The sequence below is a fragment of the Bufo gargarizans genome, unplaced genomic scaffold (assembly GCF_014858855.1).
Source record: "Bufo gargarizans isolate SCDJY-AF-19 unplaced genomic scaffold, ASM1485885v1 original_scaffold_1831_pilon, whole genome shotgun sequence".
Classification (NCBI taxonomy): Eukaryota; Metazoa; Chordata; class Amphibia; order Anura; family Bufonidae; genus Bufo; species Bufo gargarizans.
Genome location: NW_025334536.1, coordinates 127,086 through 149,067, shown reverse-complemented (window position 1 = coordinate 149,067; position 21,982 = coordinate 127,086). Strand labels below are relative to the sequence as shown.

The 21,982-nt window shown below is 45.4% G+C and overlaps 1 protein-coding gene across 2 annotated transcripts in view; it reads right to left on the bottom strand.

Annotated features, from left to right (window-relative positions):
- The window catches only part of RBKS (ribokinase), a 41,376-nt gene that overhangs the window by 4,703 nt on the left and 14,691 nt on the right, over positions 1 to 21,982 (bottom strand). For both annotated transcript variants that reach the window (XM_044274578.1, XM_044274577.1), the window contains 4 exons: positions 19,858 to 19,920; positions 16,947 to 17,111; positions 13,396 to 13,487; positions 12,915 to 13,103 (listed from right to left, as the gene is read on the bottom strand). In XM_044274578.1, the coding sequence (XP_044130513.1) occupies positions 12,915 to 13,103; positions 13,396 to 13,487; positions 16,947 to 17,111; positions 19,858 to 19,920 (509 nt within the window). The remainder of the gene's footprint in view (positions 1 to 12,914; positions 13,104 to 13,395; positions 13,488 to 16,946; positions 17,112 to 19,857; positions 19,921 to 21,982) is intronic.

Genomic DNA, 21,982 nt, shown 5'->3' with positions numbered 1-21,982 from the left:
TAACACTGAGTCAGGGTCGGCTATTAACCCCTGCATTCCTATCTCCTGACAAACCTCCCATAATAATCCCTGCTATAAGGTCTATTCACCATCTCAAGGGAAGATCAAAGCAGCAGATACGCAGTCACATTCTTTCCCAAAACTCGGCATGGCTTGTGGTTTAGGAAATAGGGAGGGGTGAGGGGTCAGGTCGTAACCAAAAATACGCCTGTTGTAAGGTACCAGCCTATAAACATCTGCAGGGCAAATGTGCAGGTACCCAAGAGCTGACAGTTCACAGCACATTATATGGATGGAGGCATCCGCTCGTAGCAATGCAGATGCTGCCGTCATGTCCAGACCACAAGACCCCGACTGTGCCGATCACTGATCAGGGCCGGTATCTGCTCTTCTCACCGCATGAATACCGGCCCTTAGCATTTCCTGCCTGGACTATTAGAACCGGCCATCCGGACTGCTGCTCCTCACTAAATGCCTTCTCCGAAAAATCTAAAATATAGAAATGAATGGGCCCGCAATTCCTTTCCGCAAAATGCGGAACAGAATTGCGGACGTGTGAATGGACCCATAATATCCTGGCGTTTTTATCCCTCCTCCGTTATGAAGCAATTAGTCCTATTATAGTGGGGGCTATTGCTCCTTATTGAAGAGACCCAGCTGGTACATGCAGGCAATGCTCCATGGGAAAAATATGCTAATTAGCTACTCTGCACAGTCATATCAGGGTGATTCACAGGACCATATGTATTCTGCGGTCCGCAAAAAAAAACGGATGACATCTGTGTGACGTCCGTGTTGCGGACCCATTGTACCAAGGCAAAATGGACAAGGACAGGACACGTTCTATCTTTTTTGCAGGACTGCGGAACAGACATACGGATGTGGATAGCACGCGATGTGCTGTCAGCAAAAATACGGATCGGATGCGGAGCAACAATACGGTCGTGTAAATGGGGCCTAATAGTTTTTATATGCATGGCTAAGTGATCTGTGATGTCGGCCATGTCGGTTGTCACCTGTCTTTCCTAGAATCCCGAATGGCAAATCTTTTGGGCGTATTTACCGATGTCATGAGAAAGACAGCCGTGTAGCCCTGCATCCGTGAAAAGAATCCGGAAACGTCAGAACTGTGCAGGCCCGACTATAATTTTTACTTTCCACATTCTTCTGTAATGATTTTGGATTGTACACTTCCAGAGCAGCATTCACAATTCTGCATTCACTCACCATGCTTGGTCTATGGCTGTACACAGTATGTTCTCCCTTTGCCGCAATACGGCAACGGGGCGCACACGTTCGTGTGCAAGAGGCGTAAAAATACTTTCACATGACTGTAGTGTTTTGCGGATATGCAAAACACGGATGCCGTCCCATGTTTGTTCCGCAATTTGCAGACCGCACGTGGCCGCCGCTACCATAGAAAATGCCTATGCTTCTTGCGAACAAGACTAGGACATGCTCTTTATCTTTTGTGGGGCCGCAGAACGGAACTACAGATTGAAATGAATGGGTCCGCACCTGTTCCGCAACATTGCAGAGCGGATGCGGACTCATTCATACGGTCGTGTGAATGTAGCCTAAAGCAGGCACTCAGAGCAGCGTTCAGAGTGCTGCCCCCGGTTAGCTATCAAGCTGCAGGACCTAGTTCAGTCTCTATGCAGGTGTTTCCTATTGCATTATGGGAAAACCTGACAATCTGCGCTCTTCTGCTCTACACCTACGGGGCCTATTATCCATTATGGGGGAGATTTATCAAAACTGATGTAAAGGAATGCTGGTTGAGTTGCCCATAGCAACCAAATCAAATTCCTTTTAGAGTTCCTTTGCTAAATGAATTGGTTGCTATGGGCAACTAAGCTGGTTTTCCTTTACACCCATTTTGATAAATCCCACCCCACAACATAGCATGCTCAGCCGCTGAGCCAGCAGGGAACAGGGAAAGTAGCAGAATTATGAATGCTGCTCTAGACTAAAACTCAAGGGTAGTAGAAGATTTGCAAAAACTCTCAAGATAATATGTAGATGTAACCTGCAAAAGGATGCTGAAAAGTGGAGCCCGGAATCTAGAACATAACCCCGTGACAAACTCGGGAGGGCGCTGACATCACAGGGGGGTGACTAATCCCAAAACACAATTTTTTAAAGTGAGGGCCCTTTTAAACAGGCAGATTAACGTGTGCCAACTGACAATGCAGCGTGGGGATCAGCGCTGGTTAAGCTGCGGAATAGGGATGAACGATCTCTAATACGATCATTCATTCCCCTTTGTACACAGGGCCGTGTGCTGTCCAAACGTGATGATTTTTAGTGCCGCATAAAAGATGTGATCACCTGGCACAGGAGTGTTTGCTTGTTTGTGCGGGGACCAGCGCCATGTTGGGGATGAGCCTTCTACGTCCATATGGGACAATCTCCTCCACTTTGTTACCACTGTAAAACGCTGAAGATCTGTCTCGTCAGTGAATCGGCAGTATATCTGTCCTGTGTGTACATCCCCTAAAGGGGCCCTTGGTCCCACTTGAATGTGATGAATAAAAAAAAAAAAGAAAATAATAAGAAGGACCCAGTGTGCACATAAACATGGATGCCTCCACCATACAACTTAAAGGGATACCCTGCTTTTTGCAACCCTAATTTGTTAGAAGGGTCCACTAAATATCAGCTGATCACAGCCTGCCCCCTACTGGCTGACCCTGAGATCTGATGTAATCTTTGGAATAACCTGCATTTAATTTCCCTACAGCGCCCCCGCAGGGTCAGTGAAGTATTACATGGAAATCAATGGATGCTCAGTCATGCTGGGTCCTCCAGGGAGAAAGACGCTCTTTGTAGCTGCGGTCCAGAATGAGGGATCCCTATAATACGGTGTTTGCAGTGGGTTTTCTAAACCAGACCCCCTTTAAGAGGTCTGCCTTTGAACCAACCCATGTTCCAATATTGTTCATGCTGGTTCTTAAAGGGGTGTGCATCTGTAGCGAGAGTTCTGATTTTCTCTATGGGCGTTTAATAGAATTTGCTGGTTCTTGGAGACATATATGGAGGTATAGATGGGCAGATGGTCTGGACTTAGGACGCACGGCATCCCTGGCACGTCCTCGGCTTGTGGCCGCTGTCTCACTACTTACTCATCATCCCAACCAAGCTCCATATCATTCCAGCAGGGGAAATAACCTCGCAACCCAATGAGTCAGTCAGTAGGAACGCGGCCATGTCTGCATGTGCCCGGCTCAGAACCATCTGCCCCATTTACACCATCCCCCAGAGACTGACCGTGTGATGCTGAACAACAGGACGTTCTGGCTATAGTCACCATGGAGGAAAGTAGTTCCTGTGTTAGCGGAAAGGAGCCGCACGGTGCAACCACCTCTCCATTCACTTTGCTAAAATTTGAGGTGAAATAATTAATAAAAAAATATATTAAAAGTTAGAAAACTTGAGGATAAAAATCAACACAATGGAGTCTGTCAGCAGGTTTGATCCCTCAAAACTGCTGACAGCGCTATATAGCATACTTGAGGTGATGGTCATGGAGAATAACTGAGAAATGCAAGTTTTAATCTTTTTGGCTCCATAAGTGTCCAGAAGGCGGTCCCTCCATGTTCAGTGCCCTGGGCTCCTCCCCTCCGAGTTCAAGCAGTCTCCTGATTGGATGCTTTAGATGTCACTCAGAGCAGAGGACAGGTAGGTAAGTGTTCAGTGCACATCGCTCGAGGGATTACATTTTGGATCTCTCTGTCGTGCATTCTCCCTGACCATCACGCCAGTTATGTTTGCCTTCCTCTCCCTGTCATCTTTATAGTGCTGTCAGCAGTTTTCCAGGGGTAAAAACTGCTCACAGACTCCCCAAAAAGGCTATGTATACCTTTGGGGGCAATTTAGTTTTATTGTTGGATTGTACTCATTTTAAGCTAAAAATAATTTTTAGTTGGTCTTTATTAAAAATGTTGAGCCGCTTTCTCTGTGCAGCCCCGAGATTCTCTAGTCGCAAGCTCTGTATTTTTACCCTTTCCACCAGGCAGCTCAGCTGACGGCTCCTTATCTCTGACCCCCTAAACCAGGCATGTCCAAAGTGCGGCCCTCCAGCTGTTGCAAAACTACAACTCCCAGCATGCCTGGATAGCTTACAGCTATTAAGGCATGCTGGGAGTTGTAGTTTTGCAACAGCCGGAGGGCCGCAGTTTGGACATGCCTGCCCTAAACACTTATTTAAGCTCAATTCCTATCTTACTGATAAAAAGAAGAAGGCTTAAATAAGTGTCTATGACTTTTAGGCCTCTTGCAGACGAGCGTGTCCGGATTACATCCGGATGCGTCCCGGGTGCATTGCGGCAAACCCGAGCGAGTAGGTACGCAATCGCAGTCAGTTTTGACTGCGATTGCGTTCCGTTGTTCAGTTTTTATCGCGCGGGTGCAATGTGAATGTGGTAGCCAGACCCGAACTTCTTCACTGAAGTTCAGGTTTGGGTTCGGTGTTGTGTAGATGAAATTATTTTCCCTTATAACATGGTTATAAGGGAAAATAATAGCATTCTTAATACAGAATGCTTAGTAGAAGGTCAATTGAAGGTTAAAAAAATAAATAAAAATTAACTCACCTCCTCCAATTGATCGCGTAGCTGCCGGTCTCCTGTTCTTTCTTCGGGACCTGTGGTGATGTCACCGAGATCATCACATGGTCCAATCACATGGTCCATCACCACGGTGATGGGCCATGTGATTAGACCATGTGATGTGACGTCACCACAGGTCCTTTAGCCGGTAGCTCATGATTAAAGAACTAAGAAGAGATTGGCAACTACGCGATCAAGAGGAGGAGAGTTAATTTTTTAACCCTCAATTGACCTTCTACTAAGCATTCTATATTAAAGAATGCTATTATTTTCCCTTATAACATGGAAAATAATACAGTGAATAGACTTTCATCCTAGCATCCATCCGTGAAAATCTCACCGCATCCGCACTTGCTTGCGATCTTCACGCAGCCCCATTCACTTCTATGGGGCCTGCGTTGCGTGATAAACGCGCAATATAGAACATGCTGCGATTTTCACGCAACGCACAAGTGATGCGTGAAAACCACTGCTCATGTGAACAGCCCCATAGAAATGAATGGGTCCGGATTCAGTGCGGGTGCAATGCGTTCACCTCACGCATTGCACCCGCGCGGAAATCTCGCCCGTGTGAAAGGGGCCTTAGAGATATGGTTTATTAGATTATATAACTGGCACAAAATGAAAATGAAAGTAGGATTCACACAGCTAGACAAACAGTTAACCCCTTTGTGACAGAAAGGCTCAATATTTTTAATAAATCATTGAATAAATGATTTTTTTAGCCCAAAATGAGTAAAAATGCAATCATGAAAGAATTTCCCACGAAGGTGTGTACAGTCTTTAAGGGAAAAATGCATACATGTTTCCATTAGAAACAAAACCTTCACTCATCTGTGGTCAAAAAATGTAATATATAAAAAAAAAAAAATATATGAAGCTGTAAGTAAAAGGGGTTCTGCTTGATTGGAAAAACATGGCTGCCATCACCCATAAACAGCGCCACACCTGTCCATGGTTTGTGTGTTATTACAGATCAGCCCCATTTACTTCTATGGCGCTGGGCTGTGACATAACTCATAGACAGGTGTGGCGCTGTTTCAGGAGGAAGGCAGCCATGTTTTTCTAATCCACAAACGAGGATCCTACGAGTCTAAGGTTGTCACGTGGATGGCCATACATTATAATGAGAGGTTATACCCGGCTATATCCGGGGAGTCCGTCCAGGACAGGGAAGCATTGATTTACAGAAGAGTTAACCCTTTATACCGACAGTGCTTAATAATGGCGGCTCTGCTGTGTGGCCCACATTACAGTGACCGCAGGCTGCGTCCTCCTGTGAGGCCTCTTACATGATTTTAATGAGGGTTTTCATCAGGAAGCAGAGAACAGATCTACAGCGATGAGGACGCTGCCCGGGAGAGGATGAGGCTGCAATTACTTCTGGGTGGTCCCGGGACAACCACTGGGAGAGAGACAACCGACGCGACCAGGAGCGAATCCGGCTTCATTAATGAGTTAATTTATTTGGGGATAATTCACCTTCCTACAGACAGAGATCTATCACCCCAGTATTAGATTAACCTTTCACCCCCTCCTCACAATTACAGTCATTAATGGTATGAACATCACGTGTGCCGCCAGCAGGAATAACACACGTCGCAAAGGCGCTTTATCCAACACTATGACTCCGTATGGCCCTGCATTGGGAAACATTGTGCCCTGTGCTATCGGACACCGAGAGGAGCGGGGGAGGGGAAGTGACAACTGCTAAAGACACGTCTACTCCTCAACATTCAAACACAGTCTCCAAACTAATTTTATTTTTTTTATCCGCCGCCTTAAATGATAAAACGTAACTTTTAATTAACTATGGTTAAAAGCTTCATGGCGTCCTCCCTATCACATATTTCGTGCATAATGCGCTTTATCAACGCCCTATAATAACTACTATAATACTGCTCCTATGTACAAGAATATAACTACTATAATACTGCTTCCTATGTACAAGAATATAACTACTATAATACTGCCTCCTATGTACAAGAATATAACTACTATAATACTGCTCCTATGTACAAGAATATAACTACTATAATACAGCTCCTATGTACAAGAATATAACTACTATAATACTGCTCCTATGTACAAGAATATAACTACTATAATACTGCCTCCTATGTACAAGAATATAACTACTATAATACTGCCTCCTATGTACAAGAATATAACTACTATAATACAGCTCCTATGTACAAGAATATAACTACTATAATACTGCTCCTATGTACAAGAATATAACTACTATAATACTGCCTCCTATGTACAAGAATATAATTACTATAATACTGCCTCCTATGTACAAGAATATAACTACTATAATACTGCTCCTATGTACAGGAATATAACTACTATAATACTGCTCCTATGTACAAGAATATAACTACTATAATACTGCTCCTATGTACAAGAATATAACTACTATAATACTGCTCCTATGTACAAGAATATAACTACTATAATACTGCCTCCTATGTACAAGAATATAACTACTATAATACTGCTCCTATGTACAAGAATATAACTACTATAATACTTCCTCCTATGTACAAGAATATAACTACTATAATACTGCTCCTATGTACAAGAATATAACTACTATAATACTGCCTCCTATGTACAAGAATATAACTACTATAATACTGCTCCTATGTACAAGAATATAACTACTATAATACTGCTCCTATGTACAAGAATATAACTACTATAATACTGCCTCCTATGTACAAGAATATAACTACTATAATACTGCTCCTATGTACAAGAATATAACTACTATAATACTTCCTCCTATGTACAAGAATATAACTACTATAATACTGCTCCTATGTACAAGAATATAACGACTATAATACTGCCTCCTATGTACAAGAATATAACTACTATAATACTGCTCCTATGTACAAGAATATAACTACTATAATACTGCCTCCTATGTACAAGAATATAACTACTATAATACTGCTCCTATGTACAAGAATATAACTACTATAATACTGCCTCCTATGTACAAGAATATAACTACTATAATACTGCTCCTATGTACAAGAATATAACTACTATAATACTGCCTCCTATGTACAAGAATATAACTACTATAATACTGCTCCTATGTACAAGAATATAACTACTATAATACTGCCTCCTATGTACAAGAATATAACTACTATAATACTGCTCCTATGTACAAGAATATAACTACTATAATACTGCCTCCTATGTACAAGAATATAACCACTATAATACTGCCTCCTATGTACAAGAATATAACCACTATAATACTGCCTCCTATGTACAAGAATATAACTACTATAATACTGCTCCTATGTACAAGAATATAACTACTATAATACTGCTCCTATGTACAAGAATATAACTGCTATAATACTACTCCTATGTACAAGAATATAACTGCTATAATACTGCTCCTATGTACAAGAATATAACTACTATAATACTGCTCCTATGTACAAGAATATAACTGCTATAATACTGCCTCCTATGTACAAGAATATAACTACTATAATACTGCTCCTTTGTACAAGAATATAACTGCTATAATACTACTCCTATGTACAAGAATATAACTACTATAATACTGCTCCTATGTACAGGAATATAACTGCTATAATACTGCCTCCTATGTACAAGAATATAACTACTATAATACTGCTCCTATGTACAAGAATATAACTACTATAATACTGCCCCCTATGTACAAGAATATAACTACTATAATACTGCCTCCTATGTACAAGAATATAACTACTATAATACTGCCTCCTATGTACAGGAATATAACTACTATAATACTGCCCCCTATGTACAAGAATATAACTACTATAATACTGCTCCTATGTACAGGAATATAACTACTATAATACTGCTCCTATGTACAAGAATATAACTACTATAATACTGCCTCCTATGTACAGGAATATAACTACTATAATACTGCCTCCTATGTACAAGAATATAACTACTATAATACTGCCTCCTATGTACAGGAATATAACTACTATAATACTGCTCCTATGTACAGGAATATAACTACTATAATACTGCTCCTATGTACAAGAATATAACTACTATAATACTGCTCCTATGTACAAGAATATAACTACTATAATACTGCCTCCTATGTACAAGAATATAACTACTATAATACTGCTCCTATGTACAAGAATATAACTACTATAATACTGCCTCCTATGTACAAGAATATAACTACTATAATACAGCTCCTATGTATAAGAATATAACTACTATAATACTGTCTTCTATGTACAAGAATATAACTACTATAATACTGCCTCTATGTACAAGAATATAACTACTATAATACTGCCTCCTATGTACAAGAATATAACTACTATAATACTGCTCCTATGTACAGGAATATAACTACTATAATACTGCTCCTATGTACAAGAATATAACTACTATAATACTGCTCCTATGTACAAGAATATAACTACTATAATACTGCCCCTATGGTCAGCTATGACTGGAGGGGTGACATTAAGTCATTAGTCACAGTTGAATATTAAGTCATTAGGTTCTGGGGTTATGAGGGGCTCTCAGTTTGAGGTCAGGGGTCTGTACTTCCTATCTGTAATACCTCTGCATCCTCTCTGAATATTACACGGAATTATCTTTATGTTCTGATCTCCATATGACGGGTCTATGTGATAATTCTGGTGGCCCCACGAGCCTGTCCATCCACATCACTGAGACGGAGAAGAGAAAGTCGGCGGTGGGTGGTGAGGGCTGCGCCCCCTCTGGGCACCGTCCTCCAGAATCACCAGTGCCCCCCTGTAATAACGACTCCTCCATTTACTACAAAGAACCCACAAGCCGTTCTCTGCTTCTTTTAGGGGGAGGTTTGTGGACTGGACTCATCTCTGGGCAGATTTACCATTCAGGAACCGGGAAAAGCTGGATCATGTTCTTTGATGAATTTGGTGCAACTTTACAACATAAGACCTTTGTCTAGAGATGTCCCTACGGTGTATTTGCTGCCCCCTACTGGCGTCAGATTGCACCATTTTAAAAAGCCAAACTTGTTAAATCCGGTGGACGCCTGGCTAACCACGCCCAGGTGCCACGAGGAAGCATAAAATTAGAAAAAAATAAAATTAAATAAAAATCACCAAAATTTTTAAAAATGAGGCTATTGTACAGCAAAAAGCCAACATCCAGGGTTCAAGGCTGTACACTGTACACTGCTTAAAGAACAGCTATCAGCAGGATCAACCCTAAACTAAGCATACTGCCTGGTGGGGTTTATCCTGTTGATCAAAATACCTAAAGTTGGTTGTGGCGTTCCAGAGGAAAAAAATTTATAATAAGACGTTTATTACTCTTGGTGCAATGCAGCGCCCATTTACTTAATGCGTTTCTCCCATCGCAGACAATGGGGGCACATAGCTAGGATCTGCCCCCATCGTCTGATAGATGCGGGTCCTACCTCTGGGACCCGCACCTACACCAAGAACGAAGTCCCGGAGGGCGCACTGCGCATGCGCAGCCTCCCTCCATTGATTTTTATGGGGCCGCCGAGCACTGGCTCAGCTATTTACGTCCACCCCAAGCGCGGTGTGCTCCTATTCACTACTATGGGGGGAGCGCTTGGTGGTGGCCGGACCCAGGGAAACCCGGGGTCCTCCGGCCACCATCTACCCTGCTCTGTTCTCGGTATAAGTGCGAGTCCCAGCGGTGGGACCCGCACCTATCAGACAATGTGGGGGATATGATAGCGATAGGCCCCCATTGTCTATGATGTGAATACTCCTTTAAGGAATAAATTAAATTTTTTTCCTCAGGAACAGCGCAAGCAATTTTCACAACAGCAGTATCAACCCTACCAGCAAGTATGTCTGTGTATTGGGGTTCATCCTGCTGACAGGTGCCCTCTGAGCTTTTTTTCCATTACGGATCTACCGTGGATGGATACTAATTAGTCCGGTGCCTCGTCTCAGTTTGCTAATTTCAGCTAAATGATTTACGCACGAGCTAAAAATATCAGCGGTATTTATAGCTAATCTTCCCACGAGGGGGGGGGGGGGAGGCTGCAGATTAGAAGCCGACGTCACACAGCATCACTGCAGCCATTAACGGGGGAGAGCGGCGGCAGCGCTGACTCAGCGACAGCCAGAGACTCATGACTGCGTCTACTCCACATTAGAAGGCTGTTCTATTAACCCTGCGTGGTCATGTCTCCCTGTAAATAATGTAGGTACAGATAGTACTGCCTCCCTGTAAATAATGTAGGTACAGATAGTACTGCCTCCCTGTCTCTCTATAAATGATGTAGGTACAGATAGAACTGCCTCCCCGTGTCTCTCTATAAATGATGTAGGTACAGATGGTACTGCCTCCCTGTAAATGATGTAGGTACAGATAGTACTGCCTCCCTGTAAATGATGTAGGTACAGATAGTACTGCCTCCCTGTCTCTCCCTGTAAATGATGTAGGTACAGATAGTGCTGCCTCCCTGTCTCTCCCTGTAAATGATGTAGGTACAGATAGTACTGCCTCCCTGTAAATGATGTAGGTACAGATAGTACTGCCTCCCTGTCTCTCCCTGTAAATGATGTAGGTACAGATAGTACTGCCTCCCTGTAAATGATGTTGGTACAGATAGTACTGCCTCCCTGTAAATGATGTAGGTACAGATAGTACTGCCTCCTTGTCTCTCCCTGTAAATGATGTAGGTACAGATAGTACTGCCTCCCTGTAAATGATGTAGGTACACATAGTACTGCCTCTTCGTCTCTCCCTGTAAATGATGTAGGTACAGATAGTACTGCCTCCCTGTAAATTATGTAGGTACAGATAGAACTGCCTCCCTGTAAATGATGTAGGTACAGATAGTACTGCCTCCCTGTAAATGATGTAGGTACAGATAGTACTGCCTCCCTGTAAATGATGTAGGTACAGATAGTACTGCCTCCCTGTAAATGATGTAGGTACAGATAGTACTGCCTCCCTGTAAATGATGTAGGTACAGATAGTACTGCCTCCCTGTAAATGATGTAGGTACAGATAGTACTGCCTCCCTGTAAATGATGTAGGTACAGATAGTACTGCCTCCCTGTAAATGATGTAGGTACAGATAGTACTGCCTCCCTGTAAATGATGTAGGTACAGATAGTACTGTCTCCCTGTAAATGATGTAGGTACAGATAGTACTGGCTTCCTGTAAATGATGTAGGTACAGATAGTACTGCCTCCCTGTAAATGATGTAGGTACAGATAGTACTGGCTTCCTGTAAATGATGTAGGTACAGATAGTACTGGCTTCCTGTAAATGATGTAGGTACAGATAGTACTGGCTCCCTGTAAATGATGTAGGTACAGATAGTACTGGCTCCCTGTAAATGATGTAGGTACAGATAGTACTGCCTCCCTGTAAATAATGTAGGTACAGATAGTACTGCCTCCTTGTCTCTCCCTGTAAATGATGTAGGTACAGATAGTACTGCCTCCCTGTAAATGATGTAGGTACAGATAGTACTGCCTCCCTGTAAATGATGTAGGTACAGATAGTACTGCCTCCCTGTAAATGATGTAGGTACAGATAGTGCTGCCTCCCTGTAAATGATGTAAGTACAGATAGTGCTGCCTCCCTGTAAATGATGTAGGTACAGATAGTACTGCCTCCTTGTCTCTCCCTGTAAATGATGTAGGTACAGACAGTGCTGCCTCCTTGTCTCTCCCTGTAAATGATGTAGATACAGATAGTACTGCCTCCCTGTCTCTCCCTGTACATGATGTAGGTACAGATAGTACTGCCTCCCTGTAAATGATGTAGGTACAGATAGTACTGCCTCCTTGTCTCTCCCTGTAAATGATGTAGGTACAGATAGTACTGCCTCCCTGTAAATGATGTAGGTACAGATAGTACTGTCTCCCTGTAAATGATGTAGGTACAGATAGTACTGCCTCCCTGTAAATGATGTAGGTACAGATAGTACTGCCTCCTTGTCTCTCCCTGTAAATGATGTAGGTACAGATAGTACTGCCTCCCTGTAAATGATGTAGGTACAGATAGTACTGCCTCCCTGTAAATGATGTAGGTACAGATAGTACTGCCTCCCTGTAAATGATGTAGGTACAGATAGTACTGCCTCCCTGTCTCTCCCTGTAAATGATGTAGGTACAGATAGTACTGCCTCCCTGTAAATGATGTAGGTACAGATAGTGCTGCCTGCTTGTCCCTCCCAGTCTGTTTTATGCACCAAAGTATTACTCAAGATACTCAGGCCGATCAATTCTCTAGATTCTATAATAATACTCTACCGTGGTGTCCACTGCCTTCACTTTATGTGTAGCGATGTGCTTCGGTTTCGGGTCTTCCTTGGATACGATCACACATCCCTCTCCTCCTAGGGTAACTAACACGAGATGACAACCTCTAGCCAAAAGCTCTGAACCTGCGGCTCCTGCATCCGAGGGGCTCTTCACCTGGACACCTGTTAATATCTCAGCCTGGAGGAATATAGAATGGCCGGATCAGTAGTGGCAGGATACTCCGGAAGCCTCTGATATCTACATAGACAGATATAGGAACGTCAGAGACCCCCTAGACAGGCAATCAGTAGAAACGGACCGGACAACCCCTTTAATGCATCCCACGGAGCACGCCATCAGTAAAGACTCCATGCTTCCCTATGTACGCCTGGTCTGTACCGAGCGATACCGCGACCTTAAAGCGCGGAAAGGTGGAAGTATTAGCTGGAAGCTTAGGAACCACAGATGGCACCAAGCGTCACGTCCTCACCTCACTCTCATTGCAGCAGAAGATGTCAGAGTGCGTGTAGAAGGCCGGGTCTAGATCAGCGACCGCCGGAGCCGGGTTAAAGATCGTCCTCACTATAGGGGGGAAAAAAAAAAATACAGTAAAAAGGAAGTTTTTTTTTCTTCTATTTTATGCAGATTGCTTCATCCTAGAAGTCTCTGCTCTCGCTGGTGCAGTGTCTATTCTGGTCTTCCAGGGATAGGCTCTGAACAGAATCAGACTCCTTCCCCCTCTGGCAGCTGACAGTATAGCCCCTTCTTATTTCCCCTGTAGCAGGAATCTTGTTAGCTATACCGCCATGCTGCAGCAGAGTCTCCTGCCCTGAAGTGCTTTCTATTGGCAGTGCACAGAGGATAACTATGACCTGGCTGTGGGGAGAGTGACTGAGCATGTGTGTCCTCCAACACGCAGCTTAGAAGGTGGACGCGCACACTGTAATATATTCTGAACACCAGGTGGCGCCATTCTGTGTAGGTAAGCAGGACAACCCCTTTAATGTTCTTTTGTCCTGGCAATTTTAGAAAACAACCTGAACCTTGCTCCCTGAACTGTGATAGGGAGAGAGCTGAAGAAGACAGGACACGCCCCTGGAGCTGATAGGGAGAGAGCTGCAGAAGACAGGACACGTCCCTGGAGCTGTGATAGGAAGAGAGCTACAGAAGCCAGGACACGCCCCTGGAGCTGTGATTGGGAGAGAGCTGCAGAAGACAGGACACGCCCCTGGAGCTGTGATAGGGAGAGAACTGCAGAAGACAGGACACGCCCCTGGAGCTGTGATAGGGAGAGAACTGCAGAAGACAGGACACGCCCCCTGAACTGTGATAGGGAGAGAGCTGCAGAAGACAGGACACGCCCCTGGAGCTGTGATAGGGAGAGAGCTGCAGAAGACAGGACACGCCCCTGGAGCTGTGATAGGGAGAGAGCTGCAGAAGACACGACACGCCCCTGGAGCTGTGATAGGGAGAGAACTGCAGAAGACAGGACACGCCCCTGGAGCTGTGATAGGGAGAGAGCTGCAGAAGACAGGACACGCCCCTGGAGCTGTGATAGGGAGAGAGCTGCAGAAGACAGGACACGCCCCTGGAGCTGTGATAGGGAGAGAGCTGCAGAAGACAGGACACGCCCCGGGAGCTGTGATAGGGAGAGAGCTGCAGCAGACAGGACACGCCCCTGGAGCTGTGATAGGGAGAGAGCTGCAGCAGAAAGGACACACACCCTGAGTTGCCAGCCTGAAGTAGAAGACCAACTGTGGCAGTGAATGGGGAGATCTCTGGAGCCATGTGAGGTACAGGGCTGCTTCTAGCTTTGTTATAAAGAGATCATCATGTATTATATGAGGTCGAATTTTCATTGTTTACATCACCCAGGCCATAACCCCTTTAACCATATATTCTACTCCAGTCACACCCAAAGCTACACTCACTGTGCTGCTGGTCGTGGTGTGGGATGCTATACAGTAGTGGATTTGCTGTTCCATATCCTAGGAAAGTTGGATGACGCCCTAAAGTAGACATACTGGCGGTCACTGATGCTGTCTTACTGTGGGGGGCAGTCTTGAGCTAGACATGGACTATCCTCACTATAAAGGGGGCGGCTGACACTGCACTCACAGATGGAAAACACAATGGAGGCGTCTTATCTGCAGCAGTCACTGCTTGTGGCCGGTGGCTCGCTGACAACTTGGCCGCGCTCAGCCCTGCAGCTGGGGCTAATAATCCCGCACCGAGAACTTGTTTTCTTACAATCTCCTCATTTCTTTAATACATTGCAAATGTCTCCCCCTGGAATGAGGTCAGCGAGCCGCGGGACCAAAAAACACCGGACCTACTTAGACTGGCGGTTCAGATGCCAGCCTTAAAGGGGTTTTACAGGACGACGTAAGATTTCAGTTATCCCCTGTGGCCTGGATGACCTACTGAGAAGTTCACACTTCCCTGCACCGGTGCTGTGCCTCGGCTCCCATGAACCATCTTCCATTCCCCGGCTTGTCTTCTTCAGGCCGGGTATGGACATGATCATGTGTTCTGCTGAATCCAGTCATTGGATGAAGTGGTCACGTGATCGTGTCCATACCCTGCTGGAAGTGAACGAGCCAAGAACTGGGAGATGGGCAGGCGGGAACCAGGGCACAGGACTGGAGCGGGGTGGAGCAGCTCAGGATGAAACTTTCAATAGGTCATACACACCACAGGGCATAACTGAAAACGTAAAGGTGGTCGCACATGCTCAGTTCCATCCTTTAACTGCCAACAGCCAAATCTACAGTTAGAAACTGTGACAGTTCAAGGAGGGAGCTGCAATGGAAAGGACACACCCCCTGGGCTGTGACAGTTACAAGGAGAGAGCTGCAGCACGTCGTTTATTTATGTGCTGTCCCCGGATGGACCCTTTTCTGAACTTGCTCTGAATATCTCCATTTCCTGCTGAGCGCATGCGCAGAAGAGGATCCGTCCGGGGACAGCACAGGAAGCAGTGACTTGGGTGACGCCGCTGCCACCAATTTTTGTAGTGCTGGCAAAACCCTTGAATTCTGGGGGCACTATGTGGGCTTTGGCACAATTACTTTGGGGGTACTGTGTGGGCTCTATGAATGTCGGGCGCACCTTGGGAACACTATGTCTAGCACTATAGGGGCAATATATCAGCACTACAGGAGACTTACCTTTAGGCACAATTATTTTGTGGGCAATATTACTGACTGGGGGCAATATCTGCTCAGCACAATTACTTTTGGGGGCTGTGTGCGACACTATTGCTGTCAGGGGCACTAATACTGTTGGGGCACTGTGCATAGCATTAATTACTGAAAGAAGAAGTGAGAAATCTACAGAAACAAGTTGTAGCCGGAAGCAATGTCATGGTGGTCTGGGCCAGATGGAGAAGATGAGGAAATAGAATGTCTATAGTCAGAGAAGGCGTCACCTGTGAATCACTGGATGTAACTGTGTATTCTGCCTGTGACTAATCAGTGCTGGATTCTCCTGTATGCTGAATTTAAAGGGAGGTTCTGAGTAAAGGTAACAACCCCCTGTCTTCTATACTGCAGGGCTATACACGCCCCTTCTCCCGCTTCCTCCTTGCCATCTCCCCGTTTCAGTCCCATGCACTGTGCAGGAAAGATACCTAAAAGCGCATGCACCTGTGTCATCGGAAAGCAGAGGAGGAAAAGGAGAGGGTCCGGGCTGCATGGATGACGATGATCTGCCAAAAGCTGGGGAGCAGAGCTCTGTGGTCAGATGTGCCCATACAGAGCCGGGTAGTCACAGAAACCCATTTTTTTCTGGAAAACCCCTTTAATTTGAAAAGTAGTATCCTTCCAGGGACACTGGGGGAAATTTACCAAGGCATGTATGAATTTTGCATTTCTTCCATTTTATGCAGTTTTTGCCACTTTTGCGAAAAGTGGGCGGGTCTTTGAAGAGGGTGTGTCCTCCTCAGCCCAACAGATTTACCATAATTTAGCGCAATTTAGACATTTTAGTTGGAGAATTTTCTATGATCTCCAGACAGAATGCAGAGGTTGGTTGTCTCACCGCCGCTCTTGTGCGCCATTTTCAAGGCCTGGAGTGAGACGTCGGGGCTGATCTCCAGCTGGCACACCATCACCCGGGCTCCACAGATAGCGGCCGAGGCTTCTGTAAGATCTTCTGAACGGAGTAGTAGGTTTGCCCCAGCAACAATGACAATGGCGTTCTGCCCTGTGAAAAAACACGCCAGCAAAATTCACAAAGTCCTAGAGTCGCCGTCTCCGACGGGTTTTTAAAAATTACACGGCTGTATTTTTGCTCTGCATCCCATTGACACTTTTTGCGGACTGCATGCGAACCCATTCATTTTTTAATGGAACCACAAAAAATGCGTATGCCTGCTCGGCGGCCCCGCAAAAAAAGATAAAACTATTTCTGTCCGCTTTGCGTACAAGAATGGGCATGGTTACAATGGATCAGCAAGAAAAACGGATGCAACACGGACGTAATCCGTATTTTATGCAGATCCGTGGTTCGCAGACCACAAAATACATGCGGTGGTGTGAATGCGCCCGTAGTCTGATGTGTCACCCAGATAAACGCAGAGGATTTCTCTAAATCAGAATGCGCCAAAATTAACCCAAATTGCTCAGAATTTTGCTCCCCTCACAACATACACAGAGCGTTCAGAAAGTCTTCAGACCCTTTCACTTTCTTCACATTTTATTACATTGCGGCCTTTGTGCCCATCATCCTGCCCGCAATCCCCCATAACGAGAAAGTGAAAACAGAGATCAGATATGGAAGGAATCTGTACTAATATAGTGAAAAGGAAAAACTAACATCTTGCATAAGTCTTCAGACCCGCCTGTACTCGGGACATAAGTCTTCAGGCCCTCCTGTACTCGGGACATAAGTCTTCAGACCCGCCTGTACTCGGGACATAAGTCTTCAGACCCTCCTGTACTCGGGACATAAGTCTTCAGGCCCTCCTGTACTCGGGACATAAGTCTTCAGGCCCTCCTGTACTCGGGACATAAGTCTTCAGACCCTCCTGTACTCGGGACATAAGTCTTCAGACCCTCCTGTACTCGGGACATAAGTCTTCAGACCCTCCTGTACTCGGGACATAAGTCTTCAGGCCCTCCTGTACTCGGGACATAAGTCTTCAGGCCCTCCTGTACTCGGGACATAAGTCTTCAGGCCCTCCTGTACTCGGGACATAAGTCTTCAGGCCCTCCTGTACTCGGGACATAAGTCTTCAGGCCCTCCTGTACTCGGGACATAAGTCTTCAGGCCCTCCTGTACTCGGGACATAAGTCTTCAGGCCCTCCTGTACTCGGGACATAATTCTTTAGACCCTCCTGTACTCGGGACATAAGTCTTCAGGCCCTCCTGTACTCGGGACATAAGTCTTCAGGCCCTCCTGTACTCGGGACATAAGTCTTCAGGCCCTCCTGTACTCGGGACATAAGTCTTTAGACCCTCCTTTACTCGGGACATAAGTCTTCAGGCCCTCCTGTACTCGGGACATAAGTCTTCAGGCCCTCCTGTACTCGGGACATAAGTCTTCAGGCCCTCCTGTACTCGGGACATAAGTCTTCAGACCCTCCCGTACCCGGGACATAAGTCTTCAGACCCTCCCGTACTCAGGACATAAGTCTTCAGACCCTCCCGTACCCGGGACATAAGTCTTCAGACCCTCCCGTACCCGGGACATAAGTCTTCAGACCCTCCCGTACCCGGGACATAAGTCTTCAGACCCTCCCGTACCCGGGACATAAGTCTTCAGACCCTCCCGTACCCGGGACATAAGTCTTCAGACCCTGTACTCAGGACATAAATCTTCAGCCCTAGAAGAGTCCTGGTTGTTCCATACTTTGTCCATGTAAGAATTATGGAGGCCACTCTGCTTTTGGGAACTTTCAGTGCAGCAGACATTTTTGTCCCCTTCTCCAGATCTGTGCCTCCACACAATCCTGTCTCTGAGCTCCACAGGCAGTTCTTTCCTCCAAAATGCATTGTCACTGGTGAGATCTTATATAGACAGGGCCGGGTCTTTCCACATCATGTTCAGTCCATGGAATTTACCACAGGTGACTCCAAGGTGGAGAAATGTCTCAGAGATGATCCAGAGTAATGGGAGGCCCCAGAGCTGAATGTGAGGTATCACAGCAAAAGGGGCTGAGTACTTATGTCCATGTGAAATTTTAGTTTATCCTTTTTAATAAATTTGCAAAAATTTCTAAAATTCTGTTTTCGCTTTCCCATTATGAATCATTTTTTATTTTAGCGCCAGGCCGCAACAACAAAAAAAAAGTGAAAAATGTTAAAGCGTCTGAAGAGTTTCTAAATGCTTTGTATTATAAAACTGGCTCCCTACTTCCACCACTAGGGTGCGCTCAGTGCATTGGAATTTATACAGCTACCACTGAACTCAATGGAAGCTGTACAAAGCACTGAGCTCCCCTAGTGACTGCTGCAGGGAAATGCCTGGATTTATGTTTCAAAACAGGAGGAGTTCAGGGCAAGCCCCCCCCCCCCACCACCACAGTGGGTTCGTGGGTATTCCCACAAAAGGTGTACAGGGGGTGGGGCTTAAAAGTGTCCCCAAGATGGCGATGCAAATGTTTATTGCGGAAACGTGGGGGGCATCATTCACTTAGTGGGGGCAGCAAAATAAACCTTTGTCTCTGGTTCTCACTATTTTCAAGACCTCTGCTTGACCAATCCTGACCTGACACTTCTCCCAGCAGAGGGTTTGCTGCAATGGAGCGAATTCTGGACAATCCAGACTGGACTCCAGACTGATACATTGTAACGACTCAGACAGGAGAGAGAATTCTTTAGCTCACAGATTGTCTAGTCTGGATACAATTGTGAGAAGTGTTTAGTTAGGATGTCCCTATTCACTGACAGCAAGCAGAGAATGTAAGGAACTGATGCACAGTGTATATTGTAATGGCACAGTATTCACCTTCTGCGTTCACGATGATAGAGGCGGCTCCGGTGGCGGCTGCTCCGGTCTGAAACACAAAGTCTGCGGGAGAAAAGGAGAAGGTGATGGCGGCACATGTCATGGAGACGTGGACGCGGCGGACACGGATAATCATAGGAATATTAAGACCTGCGCCTGAGGCCGCCCCAGAAATCCTGCCCCGACCACATCAGTCAGGAGAGCAGCGCCAAGAGAACATCAAGTATTTTACTCAGATTTATAGAGAACAGATGTGGAAGCAGCGGAGAGGGCACGGAAACACGTGAGCGAGGAGAGATGATGGGGACTGTAGTCTTCAGCATAGTTAGACAACCTAAAGGCAACTACGGCATACTGTCTCTGCCTGAAATACTCTGTACTGCTGGGGGACCCTGCTCCTTCCACTCTAAGGCCTCATGCACATGACCGTTGTTGTGTTCCGTTCCGCAAAACGGGGTTCCGTTATCCGTTATCCGTGTGTCTTCGTTTATTTTTGGAGGATCACCAGACATAAAGGAAAGTAAAAAAAAGTCTAAGACAGGTTTGCCATGCAAATGATAGGTTTTTCACGGTCCCATTGACTTGAATGGGTCCGCGAACCGTTTTACCGTGTAAATAATAGGACAGGTTATATTTTTTTGACGGACTGGAACCACGGATCACGGACGCGGATGGAAAGCGGTGCATTAGCAGAGTTTTCAACGGACCCATAAAAAAATCAATGGGTCTGCAGAAAATCACGAAAAACGGCGCAACGGACACGGAATAAAACAATGGTCGTGTGCACGAGGCCTAACTGTGAGCTCCTACAAGATGAGCTTTTTCTCTCCTTAAATACTCTGTGCTGCTTCCGACTCTTAGTCTATGATCTCCCACAAAACCAGCACACTCCTCTCCTAAAATCCTCTGTGCTGCTGGGAGGACCCTGCTCCTTCCATTATGTAACTCTTAGTCTGTGACCTCCACAAGATCAGCTCACTCCTCCCCTGAAATACTCTGTGCTGCTGGGAGCACCCTGCTCCTTCCACTATGTAACTATCAGTCTATGACCTCCCATTAGATCAGCACACTCCTCTCCTGAAATACTCTGTGCTGCTGTGGACCCTGCTCCTTCCACTATGTAACTATCAGCCTGTGACCTCCACAAGATCAGCACACTGCTCTCCTGAAGTACTCTGTGCTGCTGGGCACCCTGCTCCTTCCTCTATGTAACTCTCACTATGTGACCTCCCACAAGATCAGCACACTCCTCTCCTAAAATACTCTGTGCTGCTGTGGACCCTGCTCCTTCCACTATGGCAGCCTCTGCTCGGCCAAGTAAACAGAGACCATCGGGAAATACGGAACTGTAAATGAGGGTTAATAAACAGGTAAGTACTGCTTCTTCTATTATTCTTATCACACTCCCCTCTTGGGCAAACAACCCTTTTAAATAAAAAATACAATTATTTTTGGGGGCAGTATGCCTGGTTGAATAGGGTTGATCTTGCTGATATAAAACATCTTTTTTCCCCCATCCGTTTATGACAAATAATTGTTTTTAAAATATGCAAATTAGGACTTAAGTGCACAGAAGGCGGGCCTTTGTTACTATGGGCACATTAGCTGCTCAGCTCTGGAGGCTCCACCCCTCCACTTGATTGACAGGACCAGGCCACCGATTTGTCATCGTGTCCAGGGAAGCAGAATGCAGGAGTTAAGGTGCACCAAGTAGATAGGGCCGGCCTTCAATACACTTAAAGGGGTTGTCTGGGAATTAGAAAAATGAAAATACCTAAATATGACTTTATTATAAACATATTCCCAAATACCTTTTATTAGTTCTAATGGCTCGGCTTTGTCTGGGGAGCAATCATTAGGGGAAATAAAATGGCTGCCGTCCTATTAGTACACACAGAACCTGTCCTAATCACACAAGTTACTTCACAACACTGAGCTAAAGAGCTGCCTCATCCTCCTCTCTGCTCGTCAGGAATCATGATCCTGAATACAGCTGATAAGATCTTCAGCTTAATCTCTGTGGGAATGGAGATCACGAGGAGACATGAAGTACAGAGAGGATGGACAGGACAGACTGTGGTGATAGACACTATTAGTCACATCCCTCCCTCCTCTCTGTACATAC